The sequence below is a fragment of the Palaemon carinicauda genome, chromosome 5, assembly GCF_036898095.1.
Source record: "Palaemon carinicauda isolate YSFRI2023 chromosome 5, ASM3689809v2, whole genome shotgun sequence".
Lineage (NCBI taxonomy): Eukaryota > Metazoa > Arthropoda > Malacostraca > Decapoda > Palaemonidae > Palaemon > Palaemon carinicauda.
The window spans coordinates 70,998,777-71,011,276 of NC_090729.1; the positions used below are offsets into that span (position 1 = coordinate 70,998,777).

Sequence of the window (12,500 nt, forward strand, 5' to 3'; positions counted from 1 at the left end):
TAAAAAGTTATATACATAAATATGATATATGTATGCATGTACTTATGTATATATACATGTGTATATATGCACGCATACATATATATACATATGTATATATATGTATACATATATACATATATATATATATATATATATATATATATATATATATATATATATGTATGTATATATGTATACATATTATACATGTGTATATATATATTCACGTTCTAGATCAAAGATATACCACGAAACATTCGTTCTAGAATTCTCAAAAACCACTATAACGAAATATATATTTTTTCTTTGTACCACCTATGAATGCAAATGTAGAATTTGTGACTAGAAAGACGCTCAACATTAATGCCTCTGGGCATCTATCACTCTTCCAACCATCACGAATTCTCCTAATTCGAAGAGTGGTTTCAGGATTGTACTCAAATGCCCAAATTGGAAAAATGCCGTTATCAATTACATTGTTAACTTCAGAGCCGACAGTTATTGCATATATTTATGCAGTATGCAGATTCTACTCAATCATTTTCATTCATTGTAGTTTTTGCTTCGTTCTGGGTGCTGGCAGGGTCACTGTGCCCAAGACGTTTTCGTGACTAAATCTCTCTCTCTCCTCTCTCTCTCTCTCTCTCTCTCTCTCTCTCTCTCTCTCTCTCTCTCTCTCTCTCTCTCTCTCTGTGTGTGAGTGTGTGCTTTGTTACTTTTTTCTTTCAATAAAAATTTAGAATAATTCATTCATTATTCTACCAGTAGACCTATTGAAATGTAAAATTATAGATTAGATTGGCAAAATTATGTTGTCATGCAAATAAGCTATCTTATATTCCAAGTGAAGAAAACTTAAGGTAATCATTACTATTAACCTCATCTTGTTTTTTCATTATCTTTAACAATCAACCAAGTATCACTTGTCAAAGAATATGAAGTAAACGAATCTTTTTTTAAGTATAGCTTCAAATTCCTTCCAAAATATCAATCATTTTAAAAAGATAAAATATTATGAAATTACTAGATAAATTGTTAAGAGTAGTGGTCACGTCAATCAGGTTCACTCTCAGTCAGTGAAGTGGAACCTAACAGGGTTTGGTTGACAGAAAATTCCACAGTGCACACTTAACCTCGCTCATTTCGCTATAGTTCATCAGTTTCTTCTTTTTTTAGTGTGGGTGGGTGTGGGGTGGAGGGGTTTACATCACCTGTAGCATCGTAATATCCTCAAGTTTCTGGTATGGGATTTTTGCAATTTTGAATTTAATAGATTCTGGTATATTTCTTTGAGCTTTGATTCAATTCTAAATCGGTTGGATTGAAAAGTATATCTTTTGATTTCGCTATTATACTGTATTCTTTTGTAAGTGAATAAATAGAGCCTTTTTTAATCTTGTGTTAGAAAATGTGAAGGTTACGGAGATGAAGTTTTTAATTAAATTGAATTTATCAGATAATTTGGCCGGATGTTTTGGTGGATAATATAATTTTTTTAAACCTTTTACTGCTTTGCCTTCAATACCTGTCTTATTCATGTTCAGTGGCGTGCGTGAGTAATTTAGTAATATTATGTTACAATTGTCAGTAAAATTTGCACATATTAAGAACAAATATTCGTAAAACTATGGAAACGATAATTTTTATTTGATTTAATAGCTAGAATTAGCTTATGAAAACTCGACTAAAATTGCGTAATATAAGAAATTAACGAAAGCTGAGAATAGTTTGTTTGAGGCAAAATATATGAATTTTAACTGATCAACAATTGCGGCATAAAATTTTCAAACATTTACTGGACATAAGAAATACATAATTCCCTGGATTAGCGAAAAATGGGTTTCATGATCAATTTCACCATTGAAAAGGAAACGCAAAGTAATATATAATTCCATCTTTACTAATTACAGAAAAGATCTATAAGGATTATTACTACAATAGTATTGTATATTCCATGTGTCACTCCACATAGGTTAAGCTCAAATAAGAAGAAAGTTTTACGAAGGAAGTTTTTACGCACAGTTAAGTCCAAATGATTTCGTTTAATGTACCTGAGACCAAATATTAGTCCTCTCTCTCTCTCTCTCTCTCTCTCTCTCTCTCTCTCTCTCTCTCTCTCTCTCTCTCTCTCTCTCTCTCTCTGCATCCTGACCATAACTTGCCTTACAGTCCTTCTAAGAGAGAGAGAGAGAGAGAGAGAGAGAGAGAGAGAGAGAGAGAGAGAGACGCGCTCATTAGGTAATGGATTTCCAAAATTAATGAATATTGCCCGTTGGAGTCTCGGCGGGATAAACTCGACCCCAGATGACTCACAGAGTAACCAAATTCAACATAACCTCTTAAGAGCGAACATTATATTCCCCAAAAGAATGACCTTTTAACTCTGTTCTTCGGATAACGTGACCAGCAATGCTTTCGTGGTCGTTATCTGCTCGGGCGATCAAAAGCAGTACTTTTGAGTGGCAGTTGCATGACAGTAAATAGTTTGGCTGGTCGGTCGGTCTTCGGGTCTCACTGCTTTTGAGGAAATAACGTGCTGGCGCCGAAGAGCTTAAATCAGAAAATGACATGGGTGGGAATGTGTGATTCTTCTTTCATTCCTTTAGCAGCAGTGCACTGTAGTCTTGTCTAGGTCTTTTGTGTTAATGGCGGTAGCGTCAAATTGAAGACTTGCTGAGGTCTTTGTGATGCTGTTTTAAAGAGTACGAACAAACAGTTTATTTCAATGGGTTTTTAGTTTTTATTTTACATGTTCACGAATAACAATTATACGTTATATTTGTTTCTTTGTTCAAGGGTATGCAGTGTAGGCTTCAAATTTGATTGTATACTGTATCGGGAAATGACTAGATATTCGTTTATAAGCTTCTGAATGTTTTTGTTAGTTAATGTAAAGTGATTTAGTATTCAATCCCTTATTCGAATATTGATAATCATTACAATCATCATCGTAATAATGATGATAATAATGATTGCTATTAATGTCATCTTTCTGAGGGGTAAGTTCAGTTGGAAAAGCACAACGCTACTAGCCCAAAGAACTCTATAATTGACAAATCAACCAAAACAGAGGAAATAGAATAACAACTAAAACAAGAAGAATGCTTATGCACGGATCTTTTCTTCTTATGCACTTCCTCGATATGTCATTAACCATTCTCGACTATAATTGAAGGGAAAGGGAATAAAACTATTGAAATAATGTAACGTTGTTTCATTAGTTCACTTAGATAATCATCTCTTTGTTAATTAGAATTACTAATGACATAATAATGTGCTAAAATATCCGTTAGGGACGTACTCCTGTCGGTAAATTATCCAAGAGTTGTTTATGAGAGAGTTTTCAGATAACCTCAAGAAATAAAATCGCTCACCTTCCAGGCTTAAATGACGAGGGATTGGGGGGGGGGGGTGCAGACCATCTTTCGAGTTATCTCCGCCTCATTGGCCCAATTTATCGTTTCATTTTCATGAAATGCCTTCGAGTAATGTTACATAGATGAGTTCCCGTTGTTAGCCAGTGTTGAAAACCAATTATGGGTAATTTTGTGTGCTGATTAGTGCAACTATTGCATCGATATTTTGCTTTTATTTATTGTCACTAATATCAACTCTAGAGTTTGAATTGAAGAAAGAGAAGACAATATGGAAATAGATGGGTTAATTGAAAGACCAGGATGACAGTGTAAATGTTGTGATGTACAGAAAGCAATGGATGATGCGGTATATGTAAGGGTGTGAACGGGCCATTGAGATGTTATTTGCATAATAGTTTGAGGTGGCTGTAAATATATAAGGAAGATTGCTTATAGGGCTGGTTCTCGATTTGCTGAGCAGTAAATGATAGTATATCTTGCTATCTTATTTTTCTGGAGGGTCAAATCGATTTTAGAGCGATATATTTTTGTTAAATTGCATCTAACAGACACATAGCATCCAGTTCAGTCACTTTATCTGAATATTAATTGTATTTCTTTCCCCTTTAGCTGATACGAACCATTCGCAGCTAATATTACAGGAGCTAATCGTGATTGACATAATTCCTTCGCTGCTCAACCACCTACCAGAGACTACAATTCTAAAACAAGAAGTAAACTGTAATATCACTTGCGAAGATTCATCGTCAGCTCCAAACATAAGTTATATTTATGAAGTCATTTTTATTCGATAAGATTTTCTAACTATTGACGAACCTCTTTGTTTTCCAGAACCTAATTCTCATTTTCATTTCTCTGCAGAATCTGTCGAGTCTCAGAAAGACTTCGAGGGAGATCCTCCACCCTCTGAAGGGAATACAGCCATGATTGCCTCAGAAGTTCCATCCACTGAGCTGGCACTCAGAGAAGAGGAGTCTGAAGAAAACGTAGAAGAAAAGGCCGACATTCAAGTGATTAAAGAAGAACAAGAAGAGGGGGAGGAAGAAGGGGCACCGGAGGACACTGAGGAAACAACCTTCGAGGAAGAGTCCCTCTGTCAGGAGGATCGTCAGCACACAGTTACAGGTAAGTGGAAGCAGGTGTTTTGGTGTTCAGTTCACACTACGAGTATCATTATGAACTGAAGGAAACTGGGATATTCATTTCAGTTTTTTCTTTTTGGGGGTAACAAAATTCTCCAATTTGTAACTATTATTATTATTATTATTATTATTATTATTATTATTATTATTATTATTAGCCAAGCTATAACCGTAGTTGAAAAAGCATGAGGCTATAACCCTAAAGGCCCCAACAAGGAAAAATAGCCCAGTGAGGAAAGGAAATAAGGAAATCAATAAACTACAAGAGAAGTAATGAAAAGTTGATGAAAAATACTTTAAGAATAGTAACGACATAAAAATAGCTCTTTCATATATAAACTATAGACACTTATGTCTTTTTGATCAATATTAAACATTCACTGAAGGTTTTAACTTTTGAAAATCCACTTGTATGTTTATCTATTTTTCGTTCGTTTATCCATTCAACTCTATGTATTTATTCATTTAATTATCACTATCAGTTTATTCACTTATTTATGTATACGTCTGTGATTTATATATTTATCTATGTATTTGTTGTTATGAAGTGCTTTTAGGAGTTGCACTAACTACTAAAGTATTTATTTTTGTTGTATTGTCTATATTCCTGCATCATCGGTAAATAACAAATTCATCAGAAACTATTTTCACCCCATTCTATCGTGACGTATGTCGCATACGTCAATACTGTAACAAAACATCGATTTCGACACTAAACACTAAAACAACTCTCTCTCTCTCTCTCTCTCTCTCTCTCTCTCTCTCTCTCTCTCTCTCTCTCTCTCTCATTTTAGTTAATTTATGAATGATGCATTGATCGTTGCGTTGTTCTTTCACTATCGGGGGCAAAAATCAACACTGACAAAGTGTGTGTGTATATATATATATATATATATATATATATATATATATATATATGTGTGTGTGTGTGTGTGTGTGTATGTATGTATGTATGTATATATAATATCATATATGTATATGTATGTACATGTCTCATCATCATCATCAGCTATTACTAGTCTACTGTAGAACAAAGGCCTCAAACATGTCCTTCCACTTGCGTATATTTAAGGTGTTTTAGTGCCAGTCCACACCTGCAAACTTTCTTAGTTCGTCAATCCCTCGTCTTCTCTTCCTTCCCCTGCTCCGTTTGCAATCTCTAGGGACCCATTTAGTTATTCTAAATGTCCATCTGTTATCTGTCTTTCTCATTATATGGCCTGTCTTTAAAGCTCCAAGTTTCTGATGCATAAGTTAAAACTGGTAGGACCATCTCATTAAATACTGTTCTTTTCAGAGAGAGTGGCATTTTAATTTTCATAATCTCAGTTTGTTTATCAAATGGTCTTCATCCCTTCCTTATCCTTCTTTTAATTTCGGTCTCGTGTTCTGGGGAAACACTGTCTGTATTAAGTAAGTATATTCATTAACAATCTCTAGAGGTTCGTCCATAACTCTTTATTTGTTGTCTCTGTATTTTGATTAAATATAATCTAGTTTTACTCATATTCATTTTCATTTCTACATTTCGGCCTTCTCTATTCAAATCATCTATCATCTTTTATAATTCCTCCCATGATTCAATAAACACAACTAGGCTATGTCATCAACAAACCTTTAAGTTTTTAATGTATTCCCCAATTATATTAATTGCTACATTTTCCAGATCTGAATTCTTAAAAACTGCTTCTAGGTATGCTGTGAATAATTTAGGAGAGATGCAGTCTCCCTGTCTAACTCCTTTCTCAATTGGAATTTTCTCTCTTTCTTTATGTAATTCTAGGATTGCTGTACTTCCTGTATAGATATCTTCAAGTGCTCTAACATAAGATTCATCTATTCCTTGTCTTTGAAGGGCTTTCATTACTGCTCAGTATCTATTCCTTGTCATCGAAAGGGTTTCATTACTGCTGAGCTTTTGACAAAATCAAAAGCTTTCATATAGTTTATAAATGCCATACAGAGTGGTTTATCATACTTTTGATTATACCATTAGCTGGCTAATTATGTATATATATATATATATATATATGTATATGTATATTTGAATTGCATATTTGATATATATATATATATATATATATATATATATATGTATATGTATATGTATAATATGTATATATGTATATATATATATATATATATATATATATATATATGTGTGTGTGTGTGTGTGTGTGCCTTCGATGTTATCATCTATATCCATTTAAACTTATTACTCCGCGTTAGCCTACCATTTTTTTTTATCGTATCACTACATCTAAATAAAATCGAACAATAAATGCTACATTCCGATCTGAGGCAACATTTTGATAACATAAAAGCAAAATATCACGAATACAGAAATACCATTTTCATTATCATGAAACCATGAAAATTCAATTCAGCATTGCATCGCTATGCCAAGTAACAGAAGAGGCCTACGCAAACATATCCATTCTTATTTATAACTGTAGTAACTCAGACTTCGAGCACCTAAGTTTCACGGTTCTGATTCAAGGGTCCTCTGGCCTTTTGTTATTATGCCGGGGAAGTAACTGGATCCTGCCCCAATAGAATAAGCGGAGCTTTCGCAAGCGCTACAGATACCCCCGCTAGGGCATGACCTCTAAGGGCCACTTCATGCCAAATGGAGGTACTGTTAGGGCTCTCTCTCTCTCTCTCTCTCTCTCTCTGTCTCTCTCTCTCTCTCTCTCTCTCTCTCTCTCTCTCTCTGGGTGGCTATTGTTTCAACCTTGAAGGAATTCTGTACACAGGCGTTAAATGTCTTCAAATCTGTGCATACAATCCTGATAGGTGCATTTCTTTAAGATAGATAGATTTCTTTTAGGATTACAACCTGATAGGTAGATTTCTTTTAGGAGAGTAATCCTGACAGGTGGAATAATTTTAGGATTATGATCCTTCCAAGTGGATTTCTTTTAGGGTTATAATCCAGATAGGTGGAGTTCTCTTTAGAGTTATAATTCTTACAATTGAATTTTTTTTAGGATTACAATCCTGAGATGTGGGTTTCTTCTAGAATTTTAAGTTATTTCCTGTTATAAGAGTATTTTATTTTCATCAAAATGAAGTTATTGTAGTCCTGATCATTTTCTAACTCCAGCAATAATATCTTAAACATAAAAGAGGGTCGAGACGTTATGTGCTGTCCTAAAACTTTAACTTAGGTACCACTATTTTGCATACTTGTATGAGGACTCATTTTGAGAGGAGCCTGTCCCTGGTTGGAGGATAGCAAGCTCTCTCTCTCTCTCTCTCTCTCTCTCTCTCTCTCTCTCTCTCTCTCTCTTCATTATTATTTTAACGAATTTCAGCCTTCTTTCTTGCCGATACATTTTAGAGGATAGAATAACTTTGAAAGAATTCATTAAGGATCTAATTTATTTCTGAATAAGATCCAAGTGAGGTTGCAAATGTCTTTCCCGGCCTCCTCCAGATGCCGGTCCTACCTCTATTGGGATATTCTGTCCTGCATTGTTATCCTGGTTGTTGATACCGGGATAATTAAAAAAAAAAAAAGAAAAAAAAAACAGGTGATGGGATAACGCGGAAAAAAATTTGGAATTCAACAAAATGTAAAAAGAAAAAAAAAAAACAGCCTGATAAAAGTTGCCTTCTTCTTTTGCCAGAGATTGACTCGGTAATTGAATTATTCTTATCAAAGGGGAGCTGCTGACCCCTAATCCTCTTTTTTCAATGTATTCATTCACAGGTGATTTATCTCTCTCTCTCTCTCTCTCTCTCTCTCTCTCTCTCTCTCTCTCAATTTATATCACCTTTGAGAAATTCTCAAGGATTTCTTTGAATTTAACACGTCCGTTCTTGCATGGTTGGCTGTGGCTTCGATTTAAACTCGGATGAAGCACATTTATTGGTGATGGGAAATGGATATCTTTATTTATTAAAAGAAGCGAAGAATCGCACCAGAACTTTAACCTCTTGCCTACTATTTAAGTTACCCTCACGTTAGTGTGACTTGGTTTAATCCGCGCTCTAGTTGATAGAATCCACTAAAACGGCCTTACTGTCAATTAGTGGCCGCGTGTGGAAGCATGGGAGATATTTTTATAGGGTTAATAAAAGGAGAAAAGGACATAATTTTTATCTATTCTGATGTCCCCATCCCTTTCAAGGAGAGGATGGTAGGCTAGGAGCAATTCTGGAACTACTAAACGTAAAATAAGATATTCAAAGTGTGGGGGGGGGGAGGGTTGACCAAGATTTATATACATATGTCTATTTACCTATCTATTTATATATATATATATATATATATGTATATATGTGTGTATATATATGTATATATATATATATATATATATAAATATATCCTTATATGTGTATATACTGTATATACATCCATATATATATATATATATATATGTACATTTATATACAACACACACACACAAATATATATATATATATATATATGTATATACATATATACTGTATATATATATTTATGTATGTATATATATATATATACAATATATATATATATATATATGTATATGTATATATTCACATATCTCTACACACATATGCAGTATATAGATAGATGTATATATATATATATATATATATAACGTTTTTAATCCTCCATCCACACTTTGACCGTCTTATTTCACGTTTGGTAGAATAAAAGAGGAATTGTGGGGGCAGCAGTGTCACACCACAAAAAAATATTGCTGATAAATCGAAAGGTGGCACTCTGTGGGCAGCCAGTCCAAAGGAAGTTTAAAAAAACATAATACATCATATAGATTTGTTGTCCTTTTAAAGAGGAATGGTTTGAAGAGTGCAGCCAACTTGGTGGGATTCGGTCTCTATACAGTGTGGTGGATGTATGACTTGACAGTTTGAGATTAGATATTGTACCAAAATTAATTGGTAACCTAGTAATGTACCACTAGACCATTGAGTGTATTATATACACACACAAAAACGCACACACACACACACACACACATATATATATATAATATATATATATAAATACGCACACACATACACAAAAGAACGACAAGGAAAATGAATTAGAAAATATATGATTCAGCCCTGACTAGTTTCGTGATACATCGGAGGGCTAATTAATTGAGCAGGGTCTCTTTACATTTTATATGGAACAGTAGGAGTACGAACATATATACAAATATTAAGAAAACAATATTCCACTCCCAAACAAACTATCTGGCCTATATTTCCAGGTGTATGTGTGTAGGTACTGTATCGTATGTGTGTGCATTTTCATGATAATATATTCCTCACATGGTATGAATAAATATATACATTATTTATGCATTATACTTATATGAATTAATTTTGTGAACCAATAAATTATCACTACACGATATAGCTTTGATTAGGCTCTTTCCTGGTAGGTTTAATATTTAGAATCAACTGTAATAGCCCCATTGCACAGCTCTTAAAAAAACAAGGCCAGAGCAAAAAAAGAAAAAAAAAAGCTATCACTACTCTTACCTTGAAATGAAAGACGGAATTGTTATTTTTCTTCTTCTTCTTCTTCTTCTTCTTCTTCTTCCCTAAAGTTAAAGCACATCCTTATAAACAACGGAAAGCTTCTCGTCTTGAAGCGCCCCCTTGTAGCATAAGGAGCGAGTGTCGAGTTTCTTCCCTCCTATTCCCAACTCACACCGTCTTTCTTCATCTTTCATCATCCACCTTTTCACAGACAACATATGCATAACTATAATCATAACAATGATGTGAAATTGCAATGATTGTAGCAATTTGCTTTTCCTTCCTCCTTTCAAGGGAGATTAGGCTACCATCGTTTTCTTTTTTATATTTTAGTTATTTCGCCATTTCTTCGTATTTTAAAAGCGATTTAATAGTTTCTTGTGTATATTTAAAAGTGAGTTCACCTTTTTTCATGTAAATTTGACAAGAGATCTCACCGTTTTTCATGTATATTTAAAATTGATTTCACCATTTCTCATGTATATTTAAAAGTGATTTTACCTTTTCTCATATATATTAAAAACTGATTTCACCATTTTTCATTTATATTAAAAAATTATTTCACCCTTTGGCAAATATATTTAAAAGTGATTTTTCGTTATATTGTGTATATTCAAACATTATTGCCCCTTTTTTTCATGTATATTTACAAGTGATTTCACCTTTTCTCGTGCATATTTGAAAGTCATTCCACCTAGGAGCAAGATCCAGTATCATATGTTTTTTTTTTTTTTCAGTTACTTTTAGATATGACGAGTTATAGAATTCTTTTTTCGAGTGTATTGGTGGCCACCTAAATCCTCTTAAGTTTCATGCAAGAATGGCGATAGTTTTTCATCTCACATGACTTCCGGTTACCTCAAGTACAAAATCAGCTTTCTTGTTTTATTTGCTTTCAAAGTTACCTCAAAATAGTTTGGTACAATGATGCGTCAGATTTTCGTTTGGTTGTAATAGTGGGGATCTCAGTTTGATCTTTGGTCTTACATACAGCTTGTGGGATGCCTATCTCAATTTCCTTTTTATTTACAAGATTAGGGACATACACATTTTACACACACACACACACACACGCATACACACACACACACACACACACATATATATATATATATATATAGGCCTCTATATATATTCTATAACGTAGATTACTTTATATATATATATATATATATATGTGTGTGTGTGTGTGTGTATATATATGATTATCAATAGTATCTCCACAATCCCACCCTGATCAGTGCAATACCTTTTGCCTGTTTTAATTTCACGCACATTACATCATTCCTGATAAGAGCCTTGCTTGAAACTAGATGAAACTATTAATATTCGTTTTGTAACTGTTATGTATTGATGGACATCAGATAGGAACACGACCAGAATAGAACATCGGGGAAGTCGTCTTGTTTGGCGCATTTTGTGGAAATCCATCTAACCTATGCAATAAAGAGTGAGTGTCTGACTATATATGTATATATATATATATATATATATACGTATCTTTCTTGTCACGCTCATTGGAGAGAGGCAGTAGTCATACCTTGCCCTGGTGTGACGGGGTACACTCGGAAATCACACACTCCCATAAATTGCCGAACTAAGCATCGGCTTGTAGCGTAGCCATCGTTCTCGGTGGCCACTGTTGTACTTAAGAAAAGAGGGACGGTAGTGCGAGGGGTTAAATCTGTGTTTGTTCATGTGTGTGCATATCTATCTAAATATTTAGACGTCATCGTTGACTGGTCACGTACACTAGTATCACATCAAACCTTACTGTTCATCTAAAATTCTAAACCATATAGGCATATAATCTCCTTAATAATACACAGTTTTTAAATTATTTTAATTAAACAGATGTTTCGGTTTTGTAAGCGAATGGAGTTAAATAATAGACTAGAACTTTATACTGCAGAGTTTAATGGTAAACGGAAATCTTTTTGGCCACTGCCCGTGGGAACAAAATAGAAATAGATTAATCAAAATACTGTGAAGATGATCTGATTACTCAATTTGCATATACACAAACTAGTCCTAAAATCCTTTTTTTTTTTTTTTTTTTTTTTTTTTGTCTCTGACTAAAGGATGAAATTAGTTTTGGCAAGATTCTTGGCATTACACATGGTTTAGATTTTTTAATATCTACGTTCGTCAGAAAAGAGTCTTTTCCGAGGTCGCAGGGTTAACAAATTACGACATACCCCAAAACGACTTTTGCATTCTCCTCGAAATAAGGGACTCAAAAGATCCAGGACTGGAATGGTATCTGTTGGTATGGCGCCCACTTAAGAATCCTAAGATAATTCCGCGCCCAAAGAATTTACTGTTGATTGGACCCTTTTTTCTGAAAAGTGGCTTACTTGACAACCACTTACACCAGTCCAGCAAAAGATGTTTTGACTGCTGCTGTTAGTCTCTTCCTTTTTTTGCTTTTAGTGCAAATAACCCCAGTATGTATGTATACATGTGTATATATATATATATATATATATATATTGTGTGTGTTTGTGTGTGT

The 12,500-nt window shown here is 33.9% G+C and overlaps 1 protein-coding gene across 1 annotated transcript in view; it reads left to right on the forward strand.

Moving 5' to 3' along the window:
* LOC137641328 (uncharacterized) overlaps nucleotides 1-12,500 on the forward strand; it is a 1,100,455-nt gene that overhangs the window by 587,651 nt on the left and 500,304 nt on the right. Inside the window, exon 4 of the mRNA XM_068373764.1 lies at nucleotides 4,221-4,484. Coding sequence (XP_068229865.1) covers nucleotides 4,221-4,484 — 264 coding nt within the window. The remainder of the gene's footprint in view (nucleotides 1-4,220; nucleotides 4,485-12,500) is intronic.